The sequence below is a fragment of the Dermacentor silvarum genome, chromosome 4 (assembly GCF_013339745.2).
Source record: "Dermacentor silvarum isolate Dsil-2018 chromosome 4, BIME_Dsil_1.4, whole genome shotgun sequence".
In the NCBI taxonomy this organism is placed as follows: Eukaryota; Metazoa; Arthropoda; class Arachnida; order Ixodida; family Ixodidae; genus Dermacentor; species Dermacentor silvarum.
This window is the reverse complement of record NC_051157.2, coordinates 28,271,620-28,294,643: the sequence shown is the minus strand read 5'-3', so window position 1 is coordinate 28,294,643 and position 23,024 is coordinate 28,271,620. Positions and strand designations below refer to the sequence as shown.

Below are 23,024 nucleotides of genomic sequence, written 5' to 3'. Positions count from 1 at the left end.
AGGCTATATTCGGTAGGAACCTTTTACAAGCGGTGCCAAAGGCTTTGGATGAACCCCCTTCCCCCTTTTCTGGGGAATGAATATTTCAGCCAAAGCTTGGGAATGAATATTTTCGATGTAAAAAGGCACTTAATGTCTAATGAACTGAGGCCACTAAACAGTCCAATGTCCGTAGAGACGCTACTCGAACACCGTGCCTACGATCATCGGTCCAGAACAAAGTTATGGGGCACTTTAGGGCTTTTTCAGAATGACTGACGTGCCCGAGCGCTTTGACCACGTGGTGCGTGCGTAAACCACATAGTAGTTCCTTCCTCTCTCTATTCTCTCTATTCCCCTGTTATTTTCCCCCAGTGTACGGCAGCCAACCAGACGCTTTTCCAAATAACATATCCGTGCCTTATGTTTTTCTTTTCCCGCTATCTCTGGAACAATTATTGCAGCCACGGAATATTCAACTTCCGCTGACCAAAGCTTATTGTCTGGAACAGCGCATTTGTGCTCTATATGGCAAAGCCAGAAGGAGTAGCCGGCATCCCCCATGATGCTAAATTCTATTGTACCGTACAATTCATTTAAATAAATAGTGAAAACAAGGTTCGAACTCTGATAAGGACAAAGTAATTAGATGTCAAGAGAAGCACTGATAACGAAGGCACATGCGATACAGTACTGCTTAGCGTGGCGAAACTGCGATTACTTGGCGATAGAGCGGGCGGGCCTTGTTTATCTTTAACGGCTATGCGCTCTGCATACGAAGGTGCGCATATGTAGTGTGCAGTAGGGCCGCTGTCCCTCAACTACCAATCCTTTCCAATTACGCGCCAGCGTAAATGACTAGGCGCACCCACGGCCGTCGAGGGACAGCGTAACAGCCGGGGAAAAGTACGAAGGAGCGCGCCGAGCGCGCGGCAAACCAATGCCACCTAGAGGAAAGACTAGGTAGCATTGAGCGAAGAAGGGAAGGAGAAAACAGGCGGACCTTCGCAGAGGAGGAAGGTAGGCGAAGCGCGCTAGATTGACCTGCTCTGGCAGTTGCTACGGGTTGTGTGCGCGCTATGCAGGTACAGGGTTCGTCTCGTGATCGAGTTGCCGAGCTGCCGTGCGAGAAGGACGGAGCAGCCACGCAAGCGCTGGCAGGCCGACTGCTTGTCGACCGACCCCGAAGTCGTCGCATCTGCACATCGCTTTCAAGATACTGCGTGCACCGCTGCGCAAACTACGCAGTTGCTACCAGAGTACAAGCCAGCCTCCCTTCCTCTCGCGCTGCCTTCTCGCTTTCTTCCCTTTTGCGCGATTCAGCTCACCGTCACACGGTTTCACTCGCACATACAGCATACGGGGCGCGGGGGCGATGTTATCGCCCTTGGACTTTATACGGGACATTGCATCAACCATGACGGTAGAAATGCGCCTAGAGGTTCCATATCATTGCTATCGCAATCATGTAGGCATGGCACCCATACGCTTGCGCGAACAAGCGTTCACGAAATGAATCGTCACTGTAATTTTTCTTCTCGGGCTGAGCAACATCGTTTCCGATGTATTTTGATAAGCTGCCTTATCTTTCCTGACAATAACAAGTATTACGTAATGCTCAATCTGAACGCTTCATAGCCACCATAATGCGATAATGCGCGTTTTGTCGATCCGTTATGTCGAGCAGCATCACATAAGTTGTCACTTGGACTGAAATATGCACCCGTGACGTTCCATGCATAATCTCGGAATGTTTCCGATACATCTGTTCTGTGGCTGCCAGTCATCGTCTTTTATCTGACACGCCCATACGACACAACTCACAGATATGCTTGCACATAGCGTTAAGAATGTGCGACGCAGTTTGTATGACCCTGAGGCCCGTGATACCCAACAGCGATAATAGAATTACGAAGAAAACAGAATTGAAGGTCCTTAGCAACTCCTCCTCACGTACGATTGAAGGTCGTAGCAACTCCTCCTCACGTACGATCAAGAGATAGTCTATCGGTGATGTCACGACAGTGGGAAGAAAATAACAATGACATGTTCTAAGTGTCGCAGCCTTCCCGTGCTGTGGCCATTGTAACTTCTTCTGCCTTACTCGCAGGCCAACGGGACCAAGTCAGACGCCAGCCCTGGCTTTGTACGCCTCAAGGAGACCGCAAACGACACTATGTTGGTGACGGCGGCCTTGCTCGCTCTCGTATCGACGGCTACAATTTTCATGCTCATGTAAGTTAATATATCGCAGCAAGAAAATAATATTTTCTTCCTGCCTTTATGTCATATACCATCACGTGTTACTTTAACTGCCAACAGCCGTTTTAAAAATCACATGGAGCTCATGGCGCAATTAGCCATGTTCATGTGGATCTCATCACTAGAGGCCAGATCTTTAGGCATTAAAAAAGCGTGTTTTAGGCGCCAAAAATAGGCAGGCAAAGCAACGTTTTAGGCCTCTAATATCGTAAATATAGGCGCAATAAACTTTTACATAAATGCAAATAATTTCAAACGGAGACATGCGCAACCTGTATCTACGACAGGAAAACAAGAAATGTTATAGTTTATGACGGTACAAAGGCGCCATCAGGTGAACATAGCCGTGCAATTGTCCCATAAAACTGCTGGAATAATGATGATCACTTGGCGTAATTCAACAAGCACACTGCTCATAGTCATGTTCAATGGCCACTGTACTCGAGCGTCGCATATAGTGAAACAGGCATGAAAAAGAATACTTGAAAGCTGGGAATACTAATTTAAAAAAGTGCTACTTTATGTCTGCCTGAGGCAATTAAATTAAGACACAACAAAAACAGACAAATAACAAATGCAAGAGAGACTACGATTTATTAAGAAATTAACATGTTCTTAATGAGGACTGTTAGGTACAACTCTGGCAATTTTCTCATATGCAATGACATTATCGGAATTGTACAGGCAAAACGCCCCAACACTGCCAAATACACTTCCGCCCATTTAAAGTGCACGTGTTTGAAGAAATCTGTTTGGAGAGCACGCGGAACGTAGTCTAAGAATCACTGTGAAGATTGTGGAAACAATAGCAAACTAAGAAGGGTGTAAGATTGGGCTTGTTACTAAAACATGCTTCAAGGTAGGTTAACAGCGTAAAGCCACCAGAGAGGGACAGAAGAGAGAACAGAGTGCTGAACTTCCAACAGTTTATTTTCTTTCCAGAAAGCATCGCTATTTATACAGTCATGCAATAGCACACTAACCATGCACAGAACGCCACAAAAAAAAAGCACAAAATTTAACGTGGTGATAGCCCGAAGTATCTGATCTTGTCAGTGAGAGCGACAGAGAGGGTACTGACGCAACCATCCCTCAAACGTAGAATTTCTCCCGCTTCGATTATCTCCCGTGTAACACGGTCTCTGTGTTTAGCGACGATAGTACATTTTTTTAAATCTTGGCCTGCACCCACATGCGCAGCAGTGGGCAGGAACCCATCCCTGTTCTGCGCGGTCTACATTGTACTTGTGTTCCTTCAGCCTTTCATTTAGCATCCAGGTCCAAACGAGAGTGCCGTATCGCACATCAAAAGAAACCTATAGATTGCGCGGACAACGTCGTTTACCGGATTACTCTGTCTTGTGGCAAATATTATATCGGACAGACGGGCCACTGCATAAATGAAAGGCTGAAGGAACACAAGTACAATGTAGACCGCGCAAAACAGGGATGGCTTTCTGCCCACTGCCGCGCATGTGGATGCAGGCCAAGATTTAAAAAAAAATGTGGTATCGTCGCGAAAGACGCAGACCGTGTTACACGGGAGATAATCGAAGCGGGAGAAATTCCACGTTTGAGGGATGGTTGCGTCAGTATCCCCTCAGTCGCTCTCACTGACAAGGAGATCAGATACCTCGGCCTATCACCACGTTGAATTTTGTGTGGTTTTGTCGTGGCGTTCTGCGCATGGTTGGTGTGGTATTGTATGACTTATAAATAGCGATGATTTCTTGAAAGAAAATAAACTGTTAGAAGTTCAGCGCTCTCTTCTCTCTTCTGTCTCCTCTGGTGGCCTTGCGCTGCTACCCTAGGGCGCTATAACGTAAAATGATTCCAAACTGTTTTGATTCCAATTTCTGCAATCAGCCTCCACGATTGGTCAAAACATTTTCGGGCCACTCCCAACTTCGCCTGTCTGTCACGCGACGTCACGAAAACCGCGATAGCTCCCCATCTGATATAACGTGTACACACTGATTACGCATGATTAAACCACACAAGAGAAAAATAATCATTGCTGATTCGACGCCTTTTCACCATTAGCCCTCTGCTATTGGTCCAATGTTTTCTTTCTACGCCCACTTCGCCTGTCTGCCACGCGACCTCACATAAACGCGAAAACTCACCACGTCAAAGTGACGTGTACGCGAAAAAAATGCATTAATATGCCGAAAAAAACTGAAAATATTTCTGAATAGCCACAGACTGCCCCGTTCCGAAAGGAATAGAAGATGGCTGCCCGCCGATCGCTCAGGCCCTCGCTACTCGCACCTGCCGGTGAGCATGCATTTATTTGCGAATGATAAACCTTTTTGCGTGGCAGTAAAACGTTATCGAGCCCTTTCGGCATGCATAAGAGATCGCTCTGCCAACTCTTCCTTGCTGAGGATCCGTTTTAGCGGCATTCTTATCCTTCCGTTGGACGCCGCCGCGATTTTCGACCAGCCACCGCAAGCTAAGTAAGGCGAAGCGGACCAATCGGAGAAGCCGGCACCACCCTCTTCATGCGGTTATCTATTTTCACTGTGCTGGCTCGGCCCCATCGAAACCCTCTCCACTAGAGCGTGCTCCTCGCCTCTTGTCAGCCAATTAGATAAGAAAAACAACTGAGTGTAGACAATGTTATTGGTTTTGAAAGCGAACAAAAGTGACCGCCTATGAACGAGGAGAGTGTTTGATTGGGTCGTTCAGACAACGCAGCGGGTCACCGCCCGATGCCTGCGTCAGTGGTTACGTAAATTTCACGTCAGGAGTTTGGAATCAAAACAGTTTGGAATCATTTTACGTTATACCGCCCCTACCTTGACAAATAGCAAACTACCGCCATCTCCAGATTTTTGGATTCAAAATTGTTCCTCTTGTCACTGAGAATGATCTTGTACGCTGAGAAGGAATGCTCGACGGTAGTGAACACCCTAAAAAGTAAATTACAAACAAAACAAAAGCCGCGTGCACATTTTTCTTTTTTTTTGCTTTTTGCTCTCCTTTCCCCTGAGGTCTCACCGCGGTTTCGCGTTCACCAACCGCGGCGCAACTGCTGCAAACGGCTGTCTTCCAAAAGTTAGTTGAACTAGAAGACTAGGTTGAACCCAATAACGTTCCGAACAGTCAATGTTGCCCGGTAACATGAATAACAGTCTCTGACTGCACTCGAAAGCGAAACTTGGGGCTAAATAGTGTTCATATAGGCGCCGATATTGAAAATAGGCATTTATAGGCATTTATAGGCATGTAGGCACTAACGCCAAAATAGGCATTTATAGGCACTATAAAAACACTATAAACGCCCTTCTTACCCTCTAATTCATGCTCATATATTAAATTGGGGCGATAGGAGCGCAAGGAACAAAAAAGGCATTTGCCTAAAATCCGGACTCTACCCATCACAGATCGCAATGCCGAGGATGCTAGTTAAAACGCCTCAGTTAACACCGGGGAGGGGCGGGAGAAGCAATGGAATAGTTCAAATCCAGCGCTAATGCAGCTCCACTCACGTGAATCCCGGGGAAGTGCGAAGCAGTTAGTGGTTCGTTGTAAGAAAAGAAAAGTTGGCGCTATCTTCTGCAGCCCTTGAGGGAGCACGGCTCAGTGCGAAGAGTAGCCGATGAAGTGCGAAGAATGCCTATTTTCAGCTCAGTGCTCAGTACGCCGTAGTAGGGTACTCTGAAAATTTGGACCACCTGGGGTTCTTTAACGTGCACCTAAATCTAAGCACACGGGTGTTTCCGCATTTCGCCCCCATCGAAATGCGGCCGCCGTGGCCGGGATTCGATCCCGCGACCTCATGCTCAGCAGCCCAACACCATAGCCACTTTTTTCGGATTTAGCGAGTTCTGAAAATAACGCTGTATCAGGTTAGATACTGGTTATTCTGCAGACTACTTCAGCTGATTTTAGAAATCGCCGGATGGTTGTTCCCGCACGCATGTAGAGAGTACCGCGCCTTAGAAACGGGCTGCGCGGATCGCTTTTAGTAATGGTATACTCTACATATTTCTTTTCTCTTCGACGTATTATGTAAGGGTATGTCTAAGGCTGTGTGTGTCTCGCACGTGTATCTAGAAGATGGCAGCATTTGAGTTTCATTAAGTGCGTGAAAGTACTTATAAATAAGCGCGAATATTCTTGCAGTCTTGAACGCGTAATTTGCGCAAGCTTTCTTTTTCTTTAATGCGCGAGTCGCACGCAAGAGTTTTGACCGCAAAATGAAAGCGAGTCTGATAGTACATCCGTGAAGTGAACGAGGCTCTCAGTGGCACTATTACGTGCGTTAATAAGGTATGTAGAGTACGAACATATGACATTTCAAGTCTCAATGATTTAGGGTCATTCTGCAGTTAAATTGGAGGATTTTGGTGCTGTATGCGTAGACGTGTATTGTTCTGTTCGATTTATTTTTATCATGCATGGAGTGGCGACAGAACCGGCAAAACAAAAATATCACCGAGAGCTAGTGGGGCTATACTACTGAAGGTGCTACCAAATTAGGAAGGCCCACTAAGCTTCAACAGAGTCACTCCCTCACCAGAACAGGAATTGGCCTCCCTGGTGCAGTATTCGGCCACTACCTCCCTCATGACTCATACAATTAACCCATGGCCCTCAGTCCCCAGCAGCTGCGCACACCTGACCAAGGCGGCGGTCAGACCTGCGACGCGGCAGAGGGTGCTAAGAATCTCTGGGTCCGGATGGGCCGCCACTAGAAACTGAACATGGCAAGGTTCAACTGGCACACCAGGGCTATTTGAGGAATCATCAGGCATTGCCTGGGATATTATTGGCCTTAGTGTGGTTAGAAGAACCGGGAAGGCTTATACAGTGCTGACTAATGGCCACGTCCTCTGCTACAGAGGTCTTCCAGATGAGAGAGAATTCGGGGTAGGATTTCTAGTCCATAAGGACAAAGCGGGCAACATTGATGAACTCTACAGCATTAATGAGAGGGTATCAGTCGTCGTAATAAAGCTGAATAAGAGGTATAAAATGAAGGTAGTACAAGCCTACGCCACAACCTCGAGTCACGATGATGAAGAAATAGAACAGTTTTATGAAGATGTTGACTTAGCAATGAGAAAGGTGCAAGCTCAGTATACTGTAGTCATGGGCGACTTCAATGCAAACATGAGGGAAAAGCAGGCTGGTGAGCAAGCAATTGGCACCTACGGCATCGATTCTAGGAACACTATAGTGCAGAGATGTTGGTAGAATTCGCGAAAAGGAATAAGCTCCAAATAATAAATACCTTCTTCAGGAAGCGCAGCAACAGGAAGTGGACCTGGAAAAGCCATAATGGAGAGACAAGGAATGAAATAGATTTATTTATTTATTTATTTATTTATTTATTTATTTATTTATTTATTTATTTATTTATTTATTTATTTATTTATTTATTTATTTATTTATTTATTTATTTATTTATTTATTTATTTATTTATTTATTTATTTATTTATTTATACTGTAAATCCCAATAGGGATTATAACAGGAGGGCAAAAGGAGACAGGCATTTAGTACAAGGCACAAAAAAAAAAGAAACAAGCAAACATGGTACAACTAGAGGTCGTCCAATCTACGGATGCAAGTTATACCGCAAGTTTTTCAAAGGTAAATTGTACAGACAAAATGACAAAATGACATTGGCACTTCAGGTAAATGAGAACAAAGGCAAAACTATAAAACTGTTTTAAAATTGTGAGGCTAGCAAATCGCTTCCGATTAGTTTAGAGAAATGGGCTAAGGATGTGCTACTGGTAAAGGAGGGGGTCAGGTTATTCCATTCTCTGATAGCCAGGGGAAAAAACGAGAATTTGAGGGCATCTGTGTGGAATCTGTAAGAAGCAAGTGTATGAAAGTGTTTCTGGCGGGTAGTTCTTGCTTCGGATTGCTTAATATAACGGGACTTGTCTATATTTAGGTGGTTGTGTAACAGTTGGTACATTACCTTTAAGCGTGCCAATTTCGCCCGGTTTTTTGTGGTTAGCAATCCGGCCTTCTTAAGTAGTTCTGTAGGTGAATCTGTTCGGTTAAATTTGTTAAAGATGACCCTAAGCGCTTTTCTTTGAACTCCTTCGAGCTTGTTGGTTAGTTTTTTTTGTGTACGGAAACCAAGCAGGGTTTGCGTATTCCAGGATGGGTCCGATATGTGTATTGTAGGCCAGTAACTTTGTGTCGGGTGGTGCTAGCTGCAATCGTCTTTTTAGAAAAAGCACTCTTTTTAGTGCAGATGATGTGATGTATTGAATATGAGAATCCCATCGTAGGTCTTAGACAATATGACAACTAGGTATTTATGCTCCTTAACTTTAGGCAGGGTGGTTGAATTAATGGTATAATTAAAGTCGGTTGAATGTTTTTTTCTAGTTATGGATAACAGTGCGGACTTTCTTTAATTGATATGCATTTGCCAATCTCTGCACCACATTGAAACTGTCTCTAAAGCGGTGTTTAAGGTGATGTGGTCATCATGAGTATTGATTTCTTTGTACAGAATGCAGTCATCCGCAAACAACCTGCATCCAACATTAACGTACGTAGGCAGATCGTTCACAAAGAGTAAGAACAATACCGGCGCCAAGACACTACCCTGTGGTACACCTGAGGTCACCGGTACGACTAAGGATTTCACATGATTAAGTTCTACGTATTGATATCTGTCTGTGAGGAAGTTGGTGATCCAGTCAAGAATTTGTCCCTTGCCGAGGGTAAATTGAAGTTTAAGAATAAGTTTGTTGTGCGAGACCCGATCAAAAGCTTTAGAAAAATCCAGGAGAATGAGATCGATTTGTTTTTGGTGATCGATGCTTGAGGACATGTCATGAACCAATTCGATAAGTTGAGTTACCGTAGACGTGCCCTGGCGGAAACCATGTTGAAAAGGAGATAAAATATTGTATTCTTCAAGGTGGTTCGTTATGTGTTTTAGGATTATGTGTTCTAGCAGTTTACCAACTGTACAAGTTAATGAGATTGGTCTATAATTGGAAGGTTCGCTCTTATTTCCGGACTCATATATAGGAATTAATTTTGCTACTTTCCAATCTTTTGGCATGGTGCGCAACGACAGTGATCGATTAAAGAGCAAGCACAGGTATTTTGATATCCACACTCTCATACTCTCTGCCGATCCCAGCATAGTCCAGGATGCAGAAGTGTTAGGTAGGGTAAAGTGCAGTGACCATAGGTTAGTGAGGTCTAGGGTTTCTCTCAATTTGAAGAGAGAAAGAATAAACTTATACAAAAAGAGACGGGTCAACCTAGACGCAGTAAGGGTAAAAGCAGACCAATTCAGGCTAGTGGTCGCAAACAAATATGCAGCTTTAGAAGAGGAAGGTGAAGACAACATAGAGGTAATGAATGAAACCGCACCTAGGCTGATCTCAGAAGCAGCAATTGAAATGGGAGGTAAGGCACCAAGGCAACCAGTGGGTAAGCTCTCCCAAGTAACAAAGGACCTAATGAAGAAACGGCAAAGCATGAAAGTGTCAAACTCGAGATCACAGATAGAATTCGTTGAACTGTCGAAACTGATCAACATGAAGAAAGTAAGGGATATCCGAAATTATAATGCGGAAAAGATTGAGGAAGCAGTAAAATATGAACGCAGTCTGAAAACAGTGAGACGAAAACTTGGCATAGGACAAGGCGAAATGTATGCACTGAAAGATAAGCAGGGTAATATCATCAGCAATATTGATGACATAGAAAAAAAATGTCACAGTTTCGCCCTAAGGGCGAAGCAATGAATGCGATAGCAACACGGCAATGTCATACGAAGTAAGGTGAGCGGCTTTGGTAGCAATATGAATTGTAGTAAACATGAGCTGATTAAGTAAGCAGGTGTGCTGCGGCGTAAGTAGAACCGACATGAAGAGAGACTCGATGACCACGAGAAGGCGCGTGTGAAACGGTGGTGTTGATGAGAAGCGCTTCCCGTGGGCAGCGCGTGCGAAGGGACACACCTGTAGCGCTGCACTGCCGATCCGGGCAGCATTACATGTGTAGCGTGCGTTGGAAAATGTGGCCCGACTATTACTAACTGAATGAACAAGCGTGGTGTGAGCGCGCACAAACAAACATGAATAGACCACACTGAATGACTGCAGACAACGACTGTCAAAACGATGGCAGCAAGCCCATACGCTGCAGCGGGCGAAGGTACGTGCGGTCTATCGCTTCAACAGAAACTGAGCGGCGAATGCACAGTGCATAAAGGTCAGAGCCGTGTGGAGATAAGAGACGGTGCGGTCGAGCGACGAGCGCGGTTGTTGGCAGAGTAAAAGTGCGCCCCCCCCCCCCCCCCCCCCCCCCCGCTCCATCCGGCGCTGGCTTCCCGCTTCCTTGCTTGCGCGTGGGAGAGATAAGAGACTGTGCGGGCGAGCGATGAACGCGGTTGTTGGCAGAGTAAAAGTGCCCCCCCCCCCCCCCCTTCCGCTCCCTCCGGCGCTGGCTTTCCGCTTCCTTGCTTGCGCGTGGGAGATTGAGTGCGTTCGCTCTCCGTGATATAGCGCCCGTCCCCGCACGCTTCCGCTCGGGCATACGGCGCGCGGCGAAGCTTTTATCTATACGGAACCTCACGGCGACGGCTACGGCGACGGCGACGCCGACGGCAGAAATCCGGTTGAAGTGTCCATATAATTGCTATCGCAATAAAAGCAGAAAAACCATCGTGCACACACTATAGCTCGAGGTCCCTGCAACAGCGCACTGCAAGAGACGGCAGAGGACCCCATTCCACAAGCACTATACAGTTACTATTATATACTTTAAAACGACCGCATTTCGAGCAGACCGATGCCGCCACCACAATCATCCCTCTCCAGAGCTGAAGCCATGGCCTGGAGGCAAATGCAGACCGACACCTATCCTTACCTCACGCTCCTCCACGCGATATGCCCCACCCTTTATCAACCGATTTGGCCTTTCTTTAAAGAAACCCTATAGCATACTACATGGGCCTGACAAAAATCCCTGATCGACCAGTAGCCTAGCGGCCGCCATTCTGTTGGGGGCGAAACGCAAGAACGTTCGCGTTCTTAGGTTTAGGTGCAAGTAAATTACCCCGAAGAGGTGATGATTCAGAGCACTTTACTACGACGTTTCTCGTGGTCTAGGCCTTGCTTTGCGGCGATAAAGCCTACAAGTAATTAATTCAGGTGCTTTGGAGCCGAATGTCCCCTCTGTCAAGTGCGTGTGCTGTTTTTTTTTTTTTTTCAGATGGCGGCGGCGTCACTTTTCCTATTTCGAGAAACTCGGCATACCCGGCCCGAAGCCAAACCTCATTTGGGGTAACATACGAGAATACCATTCAATGGTAAGTCCTCCTATAAAATGTGTTTAAACGCCTTGCATGTCCTGCTTGCAGATGAATGGGCTGCGCAGATCGCGCGCTTTGCGCTGCATGCAAACAATATGATTCTTCAAATTTCGGAGGAACCTTCCAGAGATGTCTGGCAGTTAGCAGGAGTGCAATAGACGTAAAATTTCTCAGAGTTATTGTCTTAATGTTTCTATGGTGTACCGGAGGAGATAGAAATGGGGAGGCGTTCTTCAGCTCTAGTGGAGATGTTGAAGTGAATTCCGGTGCCGGGGCTGATAAGCGCTGTCCGCCGTTACTGAGTTGGGAGAATCAAGAACCACTGAAGTCTGGCGCCATATTTTTTTTTTCTTCTTGCAGCCACACTATAAGGTCCTGGAGAAATGGTTCCGACAGTATGGCGACGTTTTCGGGTATTCTTCACCTTATTGAAACTACTTAACCTGTTCTATTGTTAGATAACAGTTATTGATTACAACCAAAAATACACCTTATAGTGTGATCCCACTGTACTTACCCAAGTCAACAGTACGGACAGGATAATAAATGATTGTTTGAAAGGATTCTAGTCGCAGACGGGGCTCTTTTACTCTACGGGACTATAAAGAGTTTCAGAAAAGTTTACAGTTAGATTCGCTCATACAGGTGCATGCTAGTAATTTGCACATCAACACTCAGCGGGAACGCTAGTGTGTGTGCGAAGATCGCTCGTGCTATCAGTGAAACGTAGAACGCTTCCCTCGCTCCGTTATCAAGCTGATTGGGCAGAGCTTGAGGGCGCGTCCGCTCGGCTTCTTGGCTAATCGCATCGCTGGAAACTCAGCCACGCGCTGCTATCAAAAATGCGACCGCAGTTCCAGGCAGTGCCTCAGCGCTTAAAACCTGAGCGGAGCGAAACGCAAGCGACGCTCTGCTAAAAACTTATTTCTCTAATTTCTCGAAGCCGTTAACTTAAGCTGAAGACCCTCACTCGCTTAACTACCTAGACAAATTACTGTTTTTCACACAGCTACGGTTTACGTCAAATAATAAGTTTTAAACCTCAAGGAAAGCCAACAAGCATCACCATTTTGCCGCAGACGATATCTGAGATGCAGGGCCGGTAGAATTCAACGAATTCATTTCGGTTGATTGTTTTTACTTAGCGCCTATATTGCGGTCTTCCGAATACAAGAGATTAGCTTGGCAGAGGGTCAGGCATAGAAAGAAAACAACATTAGTTAAAGGCCGACATTTGGAAGAGGATCTTATTGTATTGCCGACCGCTGGCCGCTAAAAGCGTCATCAAGAGAATACTGACGTTGCGGAAGCAGTGCGAAATTATATTTAAGAAGTGTTACGGCTCGAACTAAAAGTACCAAGAGGCAGTTACCCACAAGGAAGCAACTGTTCGACACGTCAACGATGCTTTGGTGCGATATTTTGTTTGCCTAAATATTGCCTAACCGCATTGTAACTTTCCTTTCCGCACACTCGTAGGTTCTACAATGGTGACGTGCCATTTGTGGTGCTGAAAGACCTTGACTTCGCGGAGTACATCGGCGTCCGAAACTTCCAGAATTTCATGGACCGTAGTGTGAGTTGTGAGAGTACTACTCCCATAATAATTTAGTGACTTGTCGCAGAGAAACTTTTGTTCTCTAAGTGCTTAAAGAAACAATCACACGCAAACAGGAGCAAATATTCTGCGCAATTTCTTTTACGCGACAACGAGAGACGGCTCATATGTGCATTAATCTTTTGATACGCAGAAGTAGCAGGCGATGGGAAGAAAAAGCACGAAAACACCTTTCTAATAATAATAATAATAATAATAATAATAATAATAATAATAATAATAATAATAATAATAATAATAATAATAATAATAATAATAATAATAATAATAATGTTTTATTCGTTGTAGCTAAGATGTCATGTGGCAACAAGACGTTACAACGACATTCTAATGGTTCTCTGAGTTCACCAAGGAGCGGAACAATAAAATGTTTGTTTCCTCAAACCAAAACCAGAATATTGACTTCAGTACTGCTCACGCGCTCTTGATGGTTACTATTTCCTTCTTCAACATTGGCACCCATGTGTAATTGAGCGTTCATCACAGAACTAATCTGCCTTCCCAATCATTTATCCCCAGCATTACCCTGGACTGGAATAGTCCCCATTCAAGACGCTACAATGTTCAAGTCTGCAATTTGTAATCCCTCAGTACCAAACAACTTGCGACTTATATTTGTGTAATTTTTGTGCCTATCCATTTCGTTCGTTAACGTCTGAACAGTGTTGAAAGCAAAAGAAGTGAAGTAAGATGAAATTATATTTACATTTGGGGGACGCACTGCGTAAGAACTCTTTTCCCCGGATTGCATTCGTTTCTCATCCTTTTCGCCAAGTGGCTGATCACCGTGTAGTTGGAGCATGTTTTTTTTGTCCGAACAACGATGAAGTACAAAAAGAATAGATCAATAGATAATTGAAAGAATCGTCACAAAATAAGGCGCCACGTAAACATCATCATTCAACGTTGCTGTGGAGGCAGCGAGATAACCTCGTTTCACTATAGTGTAAGAACAGAGCCACCGCGTCATTTTTCTCCAAAATTATGAAGAATAAGGTCGAAAAATATTTGACATTGACGACAAGAGATGAGGACCCTTGTGAAACAAAGATACAACATTATAGAACAGTGGGCATCTGGGTAACCATAATGTTGCAAATAGCATGTCCAAGAACTTCATAAATCCTAATGACGCCATTCACGCCACTTGCCACGTGGCTTTGGACTGCGAAAATAATCGGGCATGCAGTGGTGGTGGACAACGCTCATTTGTTTATTGATACACAATAAAAAACGCTAGCACCCTTTGGGTCGTATCTTGTCCCCAAACAATAATCGTCATCTGTATTCTCCGAATTTCCTTTCTTTAACGCTGCGAGCCCGGTACTTTCTAATCACGAGAGGCTTCACGTTACCAGCGTGACACAGCATTCTCGGCAGGAAACTAGCGAGCGCTGAGTTTTCAAGAAAGGAAACACAAGCAAGGCGAATCATGATTGTTGGTTGCGGACAAGATTCAACCCAAAAGGTGTAAACTTTTTTTGAGAGTGTAGTTCAGTTGCTAATGAAGTGGTCTGTCACACGGGCTGCAACTGTGAACTATCTTTAGATAAGAAAGCGCCAGACTTCTTAAAAGCGTTAGACCTCAAGGAAGTTGTGACACACTTCACATGGCCGCTAACGAGCTTTTAACACAAGCCAACAAACGCTAATGTTACGCTCTGTTTCGTTTTCAGGAACGGTTACAAAGATTTCTTGTCTGATCACGCCAGAAACTATGTTAGCCAACGTTGTGGCTAGTTTATAGAAAACGAAGTATAGAAACTCATGTCGGAAATTCCCAACTTCTGTAAAAAGTAAAGTGTACTCGCTAAACATAATGATGCTGGCAACCTTGCGCTTATCCTTGCTATTGTGTGCCACGTTGTGCAGCCATTGATTTGAGCTGTTCTTGCTGTTTTCTTGACGTCGCCAAAAATGTAGCAAGAGAATACAAACAACCTTTACATTTCTTTAGTTACATCTTAGGAACTCTGGGGAACAAATGCACTCCTATCAGTCATCGAAATGAGATTGCCGAACTCTGTTCTCCGTGAGATCCAATAATCACCCTTAGCGGAAGGGCGACCGTATGAGATTGACCGCATATTCCTCAAGGTAACAAAGAACGAGTTAAAAGGAGTTTATAGGGGACAGAGCGACAGGGTTATAATGTGCTATAACCCTCCGAGTGCTAGCCCCCTTTTAGTTCAGTTATACTGTGACACTGCGGAATAGGCTGTGTTGTCAGGTTCGATCCCCGGATCAGGGAGAATGTGTCTAAACATTAAAAACTAAGCAACCTTTTTTTCTTAGTTTCGGCTAGTTGGTATGCTACCATGGCTACAGGCAGCGCGACATTGGCAGAGACTCCGGTTGCTCCCGTGTTACGGCGAATTTCGCGCTGCCTATAATCATATTTTCTAAAGAATAGCATGCATGGGGTTATTTCATAGCTTGTGCTTCTATACGCATAGACACCAATATCCCGCTCATTCCTCTGCTACGTGTCGAGAGGGCCCGTGGTTGGCTCCACTACTGTTCGAGAGAGAGAGTTTAATTGCTACAGTAGATGGGGTGTTTCGATTACATGAATATCACAAGATAATGAATAATTGCCACATAATAAATAAATAACAACTAGGAATAAACACACAAAGCAAGCACAGGGGTGTCAGAAGTATAACAGCATAAATATAACAGTGGTGCATACAAGAAATGACCCCCCCCCCCCCCCTCCCCCCATCGTGCTTGCCTAGTTACCGGGGGCATGCTGTCTATAGGCGCACTGCGGGTCAATGTCGAAATTATGGGTGTAGTCATGATCATGATCGCTCCAACAAGGAACTTGCGTCGATGTGCGAGACATGAGCTGTGTAGGGCAGACAGTGGGATCTGTGTAGGTGATTGCGCCGAGTGGGCCTGCTTGGCAATGGAGCTCTTGCAGCAATCGTCATAAGAAATAATTTTCAGGCTTCTGGCACAAATATGTGCACAGGAACCGTGGCTTTCTTATGTGTGACACCTTTCTCACGCAGATCAATATGCCCACGGACTCGAAGCATCCAATCTTGGGCCGATCCGTAATGCACGAAAGAGCACCTCGCTGGAAAAGCATCCGAGGTTCCGTGGCCTACGGTTTCTCCACAGCGAAGCTCAAGCTTGTAAGAGCCCTCTTTTCTCGAAGCTTAAGTTGTAGCAAGATTTTCTTTCAATGCGAAACATTATTGGGCTCGGTTCTTCGTACGGTTAACCGGATAGTATGGTCGAATTCCAACCCACTAAGTTGCGCGAGTGAGTGCAACTGTTATGCGTAATGAAACATTAGATCATTATATAAAATATGAGCACATAGTGTCGGTTCACAGACCGCCTAATGGAAAATAGCGTATGATATTCAACACGTTATTTAATTTCTGAAATTTAGACTACATCGTTGTGGTATGTACCGCCGGATGCTTCGGCTTATAGAACACACCATTTTGACCAACGAAGTCAATGCCGGGGAGAGGCACGTTGTTATACGTATATAAACATTCAATCACGACATAAAACCGGTATTCACATATAATATCAGCGTGTAGGTGTCCCTAAGGCACACAGACCTCGTAATAGAATACAGCGTGATAATAAACAGCTTATTTGATTTTCTTATATATCTTATTTTTGTGCTACCCCGCTCTTGCGGCACTAGGTATGTCCAAATTCCTGGCCAATCCTCTAGACTGGGTACGTTCCACTGTGAGAAAAGGGTTATGGAATGCCTGAAAGTATTTAGATATACGTGGCATACACCTCTCACTACGACACTTCCCTTGACAAGCATTGTGCTTGTCACACTTGCGCACATCGCACACACAATCCCTCGCCTTAGACAAACATGTTCGCCCGTCTGGTGACGCTTTGCAGAAGCTAAAGAGATGCTGGATAGGCAGCTACTTGCGAAATGTTTCGTACAACATCGATTTCCAGAGTGAATGTGATCTGCTATATATGCTAAGTTGTATTACGACTTGCATAGTTTTCTTATACACCCTGCCGAAATGAATGGCTCATTCAGTCATACGTACATACAGACAGCGACAAAAAATCACGGCCCGCAGAATCTGAGAAAAAGCTGAACATTAAAGCAGTTTTTAATCGTAACCAGTAAAACACTGCAACACTATCTTGCTCGCACTTACAGATACCTGCGTTTTCTTGGTTCAGATTCAAAATATATATATATATATTATTCGCTTACCGCTCATTTGCTCTTGCTCAAATTTCTCAGCAAGATCGCATTTTATGGTCTGGATCGTTAACATAGCACTTGCACTGTTGTTTACTTGGTCTTCAAGAAAAATAAGCTAAGTTGGCTTTCGTCAGCGATCCTCGCAGTGATTGACGCCCCAAACATGGTGGCTATAACGTAATCTGGTCTCTTCCATCGTTTGCAGTAAGGCCTTCAGGACTGCTTACTACAAAATAATAGCTGGGGGGGGGGGGGGATGTAAGCACCAAGACGGACAGAGACGAAGGCAAATTCGCATTGTTTTCTTGTCATGCCAGGCAAGTAAAACACAGTCGTGTATTATACTGAACGGTCCAAAAATACGTTACGATCTTGCTGCGGCATTTGACCAATAACAGCGCAGCGCTAAGCGCACGATATATTTTATTGTGAAAGCAATTACACGCACGCTCGAGGTGCCTTCACCGTTGACGCCGCCGCGGCCGTGATGAACCACTGTCGACGGCGTGTACTCCGCTTGCGCATGGAGCGCTCTGGGGTCTCCATAGACGCGTAGTGTTCTTTGGCGGCCAAAAACGACGAAGCGAACGAGAAGCACCTTGAACCCTGCGCTCAATTGACTCGGTGGAGGAGCAAGGCCAGCGTTCCGCCTTACCTCCGCTACCGGTGTGAGCGTTGTGCGCACTGCGTACTAGCATTCCTGCCTAGCCGCTGTATATACACTGGCACCTATTGTGCATCTGTCCTCGCTACGACGTACAACGTCTCACTCTCCGGACAACTTTAAACAAACTGGACACGAGACCGTTCTCTGAGTCAAAGATACTGTGAACGAGGCCACATTGACACTGGCACAAAAAGCGATTCGTGCAGTGCTTAAAGTGCACCGGCTTCAGAGACCGCTTATAGTGCCCCTGTGCATCCTCCCGTCCTCAGTGCTCACTCTCTTCCTCCTTTCCTATTTCTATTCCCCCTTCCCCTTACCCCCCGTGTAGGGTAGCTAACCGGACGAGCGCTCGTCTGGTTGACATCCCTGCCTTCCCTCCTCTCGCTTTCTCTCTCTCTCTCTCTGAGCGGAACGGGCAGTAAACGTCATGCTAACTATATCTAATATTTCAATGGCTACGCCGACGGCTTCCCGTCGGTCTCATCTCGTGTAGCATCAAGGATGATGATGATGATGATTTATTGGCATCCCCTTTGAAACGGGGCGGCGACAAATAGTCACCTAGCCTGCTTGATTTAATCAGGTATACTATACATGTTCTTTATCTAGCATTTTTCTATACCTCTCATTATCCTTTTCATTTTTCAAAAATTTACCTTGTACCGCTGGCTATGATTTTAAGAGATCAGGTCAGTATCCATCTTTCTCCCTGCTTTTTTTTCCACCAGTACTCTAATCGTCTCTTGCTTATCTCTACGACTGATGTGTTGATGTTTCCTACCACTTTAAACCCAAGCGCTTCTGGGAGTTGCACGTTACCTACGGTTCTCGCTGGGTGGATCCCGTCGCATTCCATTAGGATGTGCTGAGTGGTCTCTGGATCTTTACTGCAGCATACACATGCCTCATATAGTTCCGAATATTTGTTCCGGTATGTTTTCGTCCTTAGGCAACCGGCTCGAGCCTCCAAATAGCAAGGCACTGCGCTTTGTGTGATCGTAGAGATTTTTCTTCTAATTTCTTTCTTCTCATTCTTGTAAATCTCCGTTGTCCTTTTCGTTTCCATTCTTTGCATCCAATTCACGGTCTCTACTTTCTCTCACTTCTTTCTGATGACTCCTGGCTGTCTATTTACAGTTTCGATTATCCTGTACTTGGTTGCCAACTTCCTTGACCTCTTCCTCTATTCTGTGTCCACGCTTTTCGTGTAGAGATACTTGTACACTTTAGCCGTCCATTTATTTTCCTCCATGTTCCTGAGCCTTTCTTCAAAACTAATTTTGCTCTGTGCTTCTCTGACTTCAAAAGAGGCCCAACCCATGTCACCCTGCACTGCCTCATTTGTGGTATTACCGTGGGCTCCCAAGGCCAACCAGCCTACTGATCTTTGGTTAACTTCCAAACCCGACAAGTTATCCTATTTTAAGCATAAAATGACATTTACGAATGTTAGCGCTGGCACCATTACTCCTTTCCAGATTCCACGCACCACCTAATACTTATTGCCGACCCACAGTGCTCTTTGTTCCATTATTGCTGCATTCCGCTTTCCCTTTATTTTCAGATTATCTTGGTGGTTGCTTGAGTAAATCTTTCCTTCGTTTATGTGTACGCCGAGGTACTTATATTGCTTCACTATGGGTATTACTTGCTTTTGAATTGACACCACGAAGTTACTCATCTCTTCATTATAATAATAATTCCTGATTTCTTTCTGCTAAACTTGAGGCCTAGATTTGTCGCTGCGTTCCCACAGATATTCGCAAGTATCTGTAAATCTTTTTTATTGTCCGCTAGTAGCACAATGTCGTCTGCGTACATCAGTCCAGGGACCTTCTGTTGCACCATTTGTCCATTATGCATGTAGGATACATCAAAACCTAATTCGCTGCTTTCCAGTCGTCCTTTTATACCCTTGACGTAAAGCGTGAACAACAATGGTGACAGAGGGCATCCTTGATTCAATCCTTGGTGACTTCCCACCATTTCATTAGCTTTTCAACCTTCCCATACCACTTGTACTTGGTTGTCTCTATATATCTCCCTCAGCAGCTCCACGAAATCGTCATCTATGCCTTGGTATTGAAGAATATCCCACAACAATTCCCTGTCTACATTGTCATAAGCTCCTTTAATATCTAGAAATGCTATCCATAAAGGTATTTTCTGAGCTACTGAAATCTCTATGCACTGAGTTAGTTCAAACATATTATTCTCTAAGCGTCTGCCTGGCCTGAACCCATTCTGTAGTTCCCCCAATACATCGTTTTTCTCCACCCACTTCGACAGTTCTAATGTTATGGCTTGCATTGCCATTCGATATATCACTGACGTTACTGCAACTGCCCTGTACGAGCTCGTCTTATCCTTATCTCATTTGCCTTTGTAGATGAGATTCATATTGCTTTCACGCCACCCAACGGGAATTTGCTTTGTTCTAATCACTTGCTCTTTGGATTTAATCAGCAGTGCCTTCCTTTTTGGACCGAGGTTTTTGATTAGCTGTATTGGGATTTCATCGGGTCCTGCTGCCGTGTTGTTAGGGACATTTTCCGCTGCCTTTTTCCAATAAAAGCTTTCTATGCTAAATTTTGATCTCTCAGGCCTCTCTGCTGTTGCTGGATCTGTTGTCTGAACTACGCTTTTTCTTGTGCCGAAGTTATCCCTAATAACGTCTGTGATGCACCGCAGCGCATCGTCTCCTTCGCAGATGTTACCGTCTTCATCCCTTATAGCCGTTTGCGAGTTTTTAGTTGGAGCTCCAAGTGCTTTTATATGGTTCCAGAATCTTTTTGGGGCGCCTTTGACTCGTTTGTGAATGTTATGCACCCAACGTTCACTTGCGCATTTAATTTTCTCTTGCACGAGCTCACTCGCAACCCTTTTCTTTTCTCGGTATGTATTCCATCTCAGGAGCACCTCTTCTTTTTGTAATCCCAACTTTTTGGCTTCTCGATGAGCCCTAGATGCCTGTTTACGCTCTTCTATAGCTTGTTCAATTTCCTTGCTCCACCACTTACGTGGTTTCCTCTTTCCAATCCAATAATTGTTTTGCCGTGTCCGCCCTATTTCATGCTGCATAACGTCCACCAGTTCCTTATATTCCCAGACTGCTGTAGGAAAAGCCTCAATTTTCTTCTCTATGTTGTTTGCGATCTCTGTTACTTGCTCGTTATTCATTTTTAAAACTCTGAGGGTATTGGTCCAGGTTCGTCGCTGGTATTTTGCGCAAACTTTAATGCTAAACGTCTATGATCGCTTCCCAGGCTATTTTTTCAATTTTCTTCTATTATCATTTGGTCTAGTTGTTCGTAGACCATTTCTGAGACTAAGGCGTAGTCGATACATCACTGTCTGTTTCCGAATTGCCACGTTACCTGTCCATGACACTTATTCTCCCTGTTAACTACTATAAGGTTCTGTTCATCACACAGATCCAGCACTAGAGAGCCGTTGCAATCAGTATATTCGTCGAAATCGTCCATGTGTGCGTTCATATCTCCCACTAATATCACCTGGCCCGATTTACTGAACTCATTAAAATCGCTTGTAATACAATCAACCAATTCATTATTTTTTTCTCTGATATCACTACCTCTCCATAGGTAAGCTACTCCCAGCCACGTCTTTTTACCTTCCCATGTGCCGCTAATCTATAAATGCTCTTTACATGTCTCGTTTACCCTTCACCACTTCAGACCTCACCTAATTAGTACGCCTACGCCTTCGCCTTTCCTTGACCCGGTCATTCTGTTGCACCATTCAAATACAAAATTGTCAATAACAGGTGTCTGCTCCAAATCTCGTAGATGCGTTTCGGTCAAGGCGTACACGCTAATCGCTCCATCATTCTTGCGAGGTGTGATCTTGCGTTCTCGCGAGGTGCGATACCTTCAACGCCACCTCGCGGCGCTCCTCAACACTACAATGCTGTTCCTTCTGTTCAGCAAGAGTTGCTTTGTGTGCTGCCTTTCACCAACATATCGAGCCAGCGAACTGTTAGAGCACCATCGGAGCACGAGCTCAACGCTGAACTTTCATATTGCGGTCAATGCCTCGCCCTTCGGGCGAAACTACAGAAAAAAAGTTATGGCGTGAAGGGCAGATGCAGTAGTATATAACAGGCTGGAAATCAGAATACCAGGCTGCGAGCAGAGGCAGCAAAAAAAAAAAAAAAAAATTAGGGGCAGCTTCACACTAAGTGGTGCGAGGTGGTGGAAGGGCAACCAGCTTAAGGGCAACCAGCTTAGAGCTGGTTGCCCTTCCATCCTACCATCCTCCCGATACTCGAGGTTGGTGCGCAGTCTTCTAAATGCCACTTTATAGTTCGACGTAGCGTGAACGCGCTCAGCACGGGGACGCCACGCCAGAGAAAACACAGCACTCTATAGCCCCGCGCCAGGCGTGGCCGGCGTATCCGGCGTTCGTCGGCGTACCCCAGCTGCAGCCGGTGTCGAGATGCAACATGCTGCAACATGCGTCACCCAGAATGGACCGCATCCTCGTCTCGTCGAGCAAGATGGGCTGATAGATACTGGTAGCGGCACCTGCAGCAGCCAAGTTCGCAGTTTCGTAACATCATGAAGCTCCTAATTTCGTATAAAATGCGGATACGTCTAGGCGCCGCGGCGCACACGTTCGACACGTTGGAGGGGTCGGTTTTCGTGCCTTCCATAATCACGGCTATCCACCAGCCCATGTTGCTCGACGAGACGCGGATGCGATCCATTCTGGGTGACGAGGCCGGCGCGAAATGCAGCATGTCGCATCTCGACGCCGGCTGCATTGGGGGCACGCGAACGAACGCCGGATACGTCGGACGCGCCTCGCGCAGTGGCGAGGGTAACCTGGGACAGGGTGGCAGAGTTGGCGTAGAGCCTGCTTTGTTGACGCGGCTGCATATTGAAAGGCGTGCTCCTTTTCTGCGGTAGTGGTGGATTCCAAACAGCGACTCACGAACTGTGCATCTGTAC

At 45.4% G+C, this 23,024-nt stretch overlaps 1 protein-coding gene across 2 annotated transcripts in view; it reads left to right on the top strand.

Moving 5' to 3' along the window:
- The first annotated feature begins 1,043 nt into the window (after nucleotides 1–1,043).
- LOC119449673 (cytochrome P450 6B1-like) overlaps nucleotides 1,044–23,024 on the top strand; it is a 43,229-nt gene continuing 21,248 nt past the window's right edge. For both annotated transcript variants that reach the window (XM_037712896.2, XM_037712895.2), the window contains exons 1-6: nucleotides 1,044–1,238; nucleotides 2,090–2,214; nucleotides 11,454–11,550; nucleotides 11,914–11,966; nucleotides 13,033–13,129; nucleotides 16,189–16,314. In XM_037712896.2, the coding sequence (XP_037568824.2) occupies nucleotides 1,059–1,238; nucleotides 2,090–2,214; nucleotides 11,454–11,550; nucleotides 11,914–11,966; nucleotides 13,033–13,129; nucleotides 16,189–16,314 (678 nt within the window). In that variant the 5' untranslated portion in view covers nucleotides 1,044–1,058. The remainder of the gene's footprint in view (nucleotides 1,239–2,089; nucleotides 2,215–11,453; nucleotides 11,551–11,913; nucleotides 11,967–13,032; nucleotides 13,130–16,188; nucleotides 16,315–23,024) is intronic.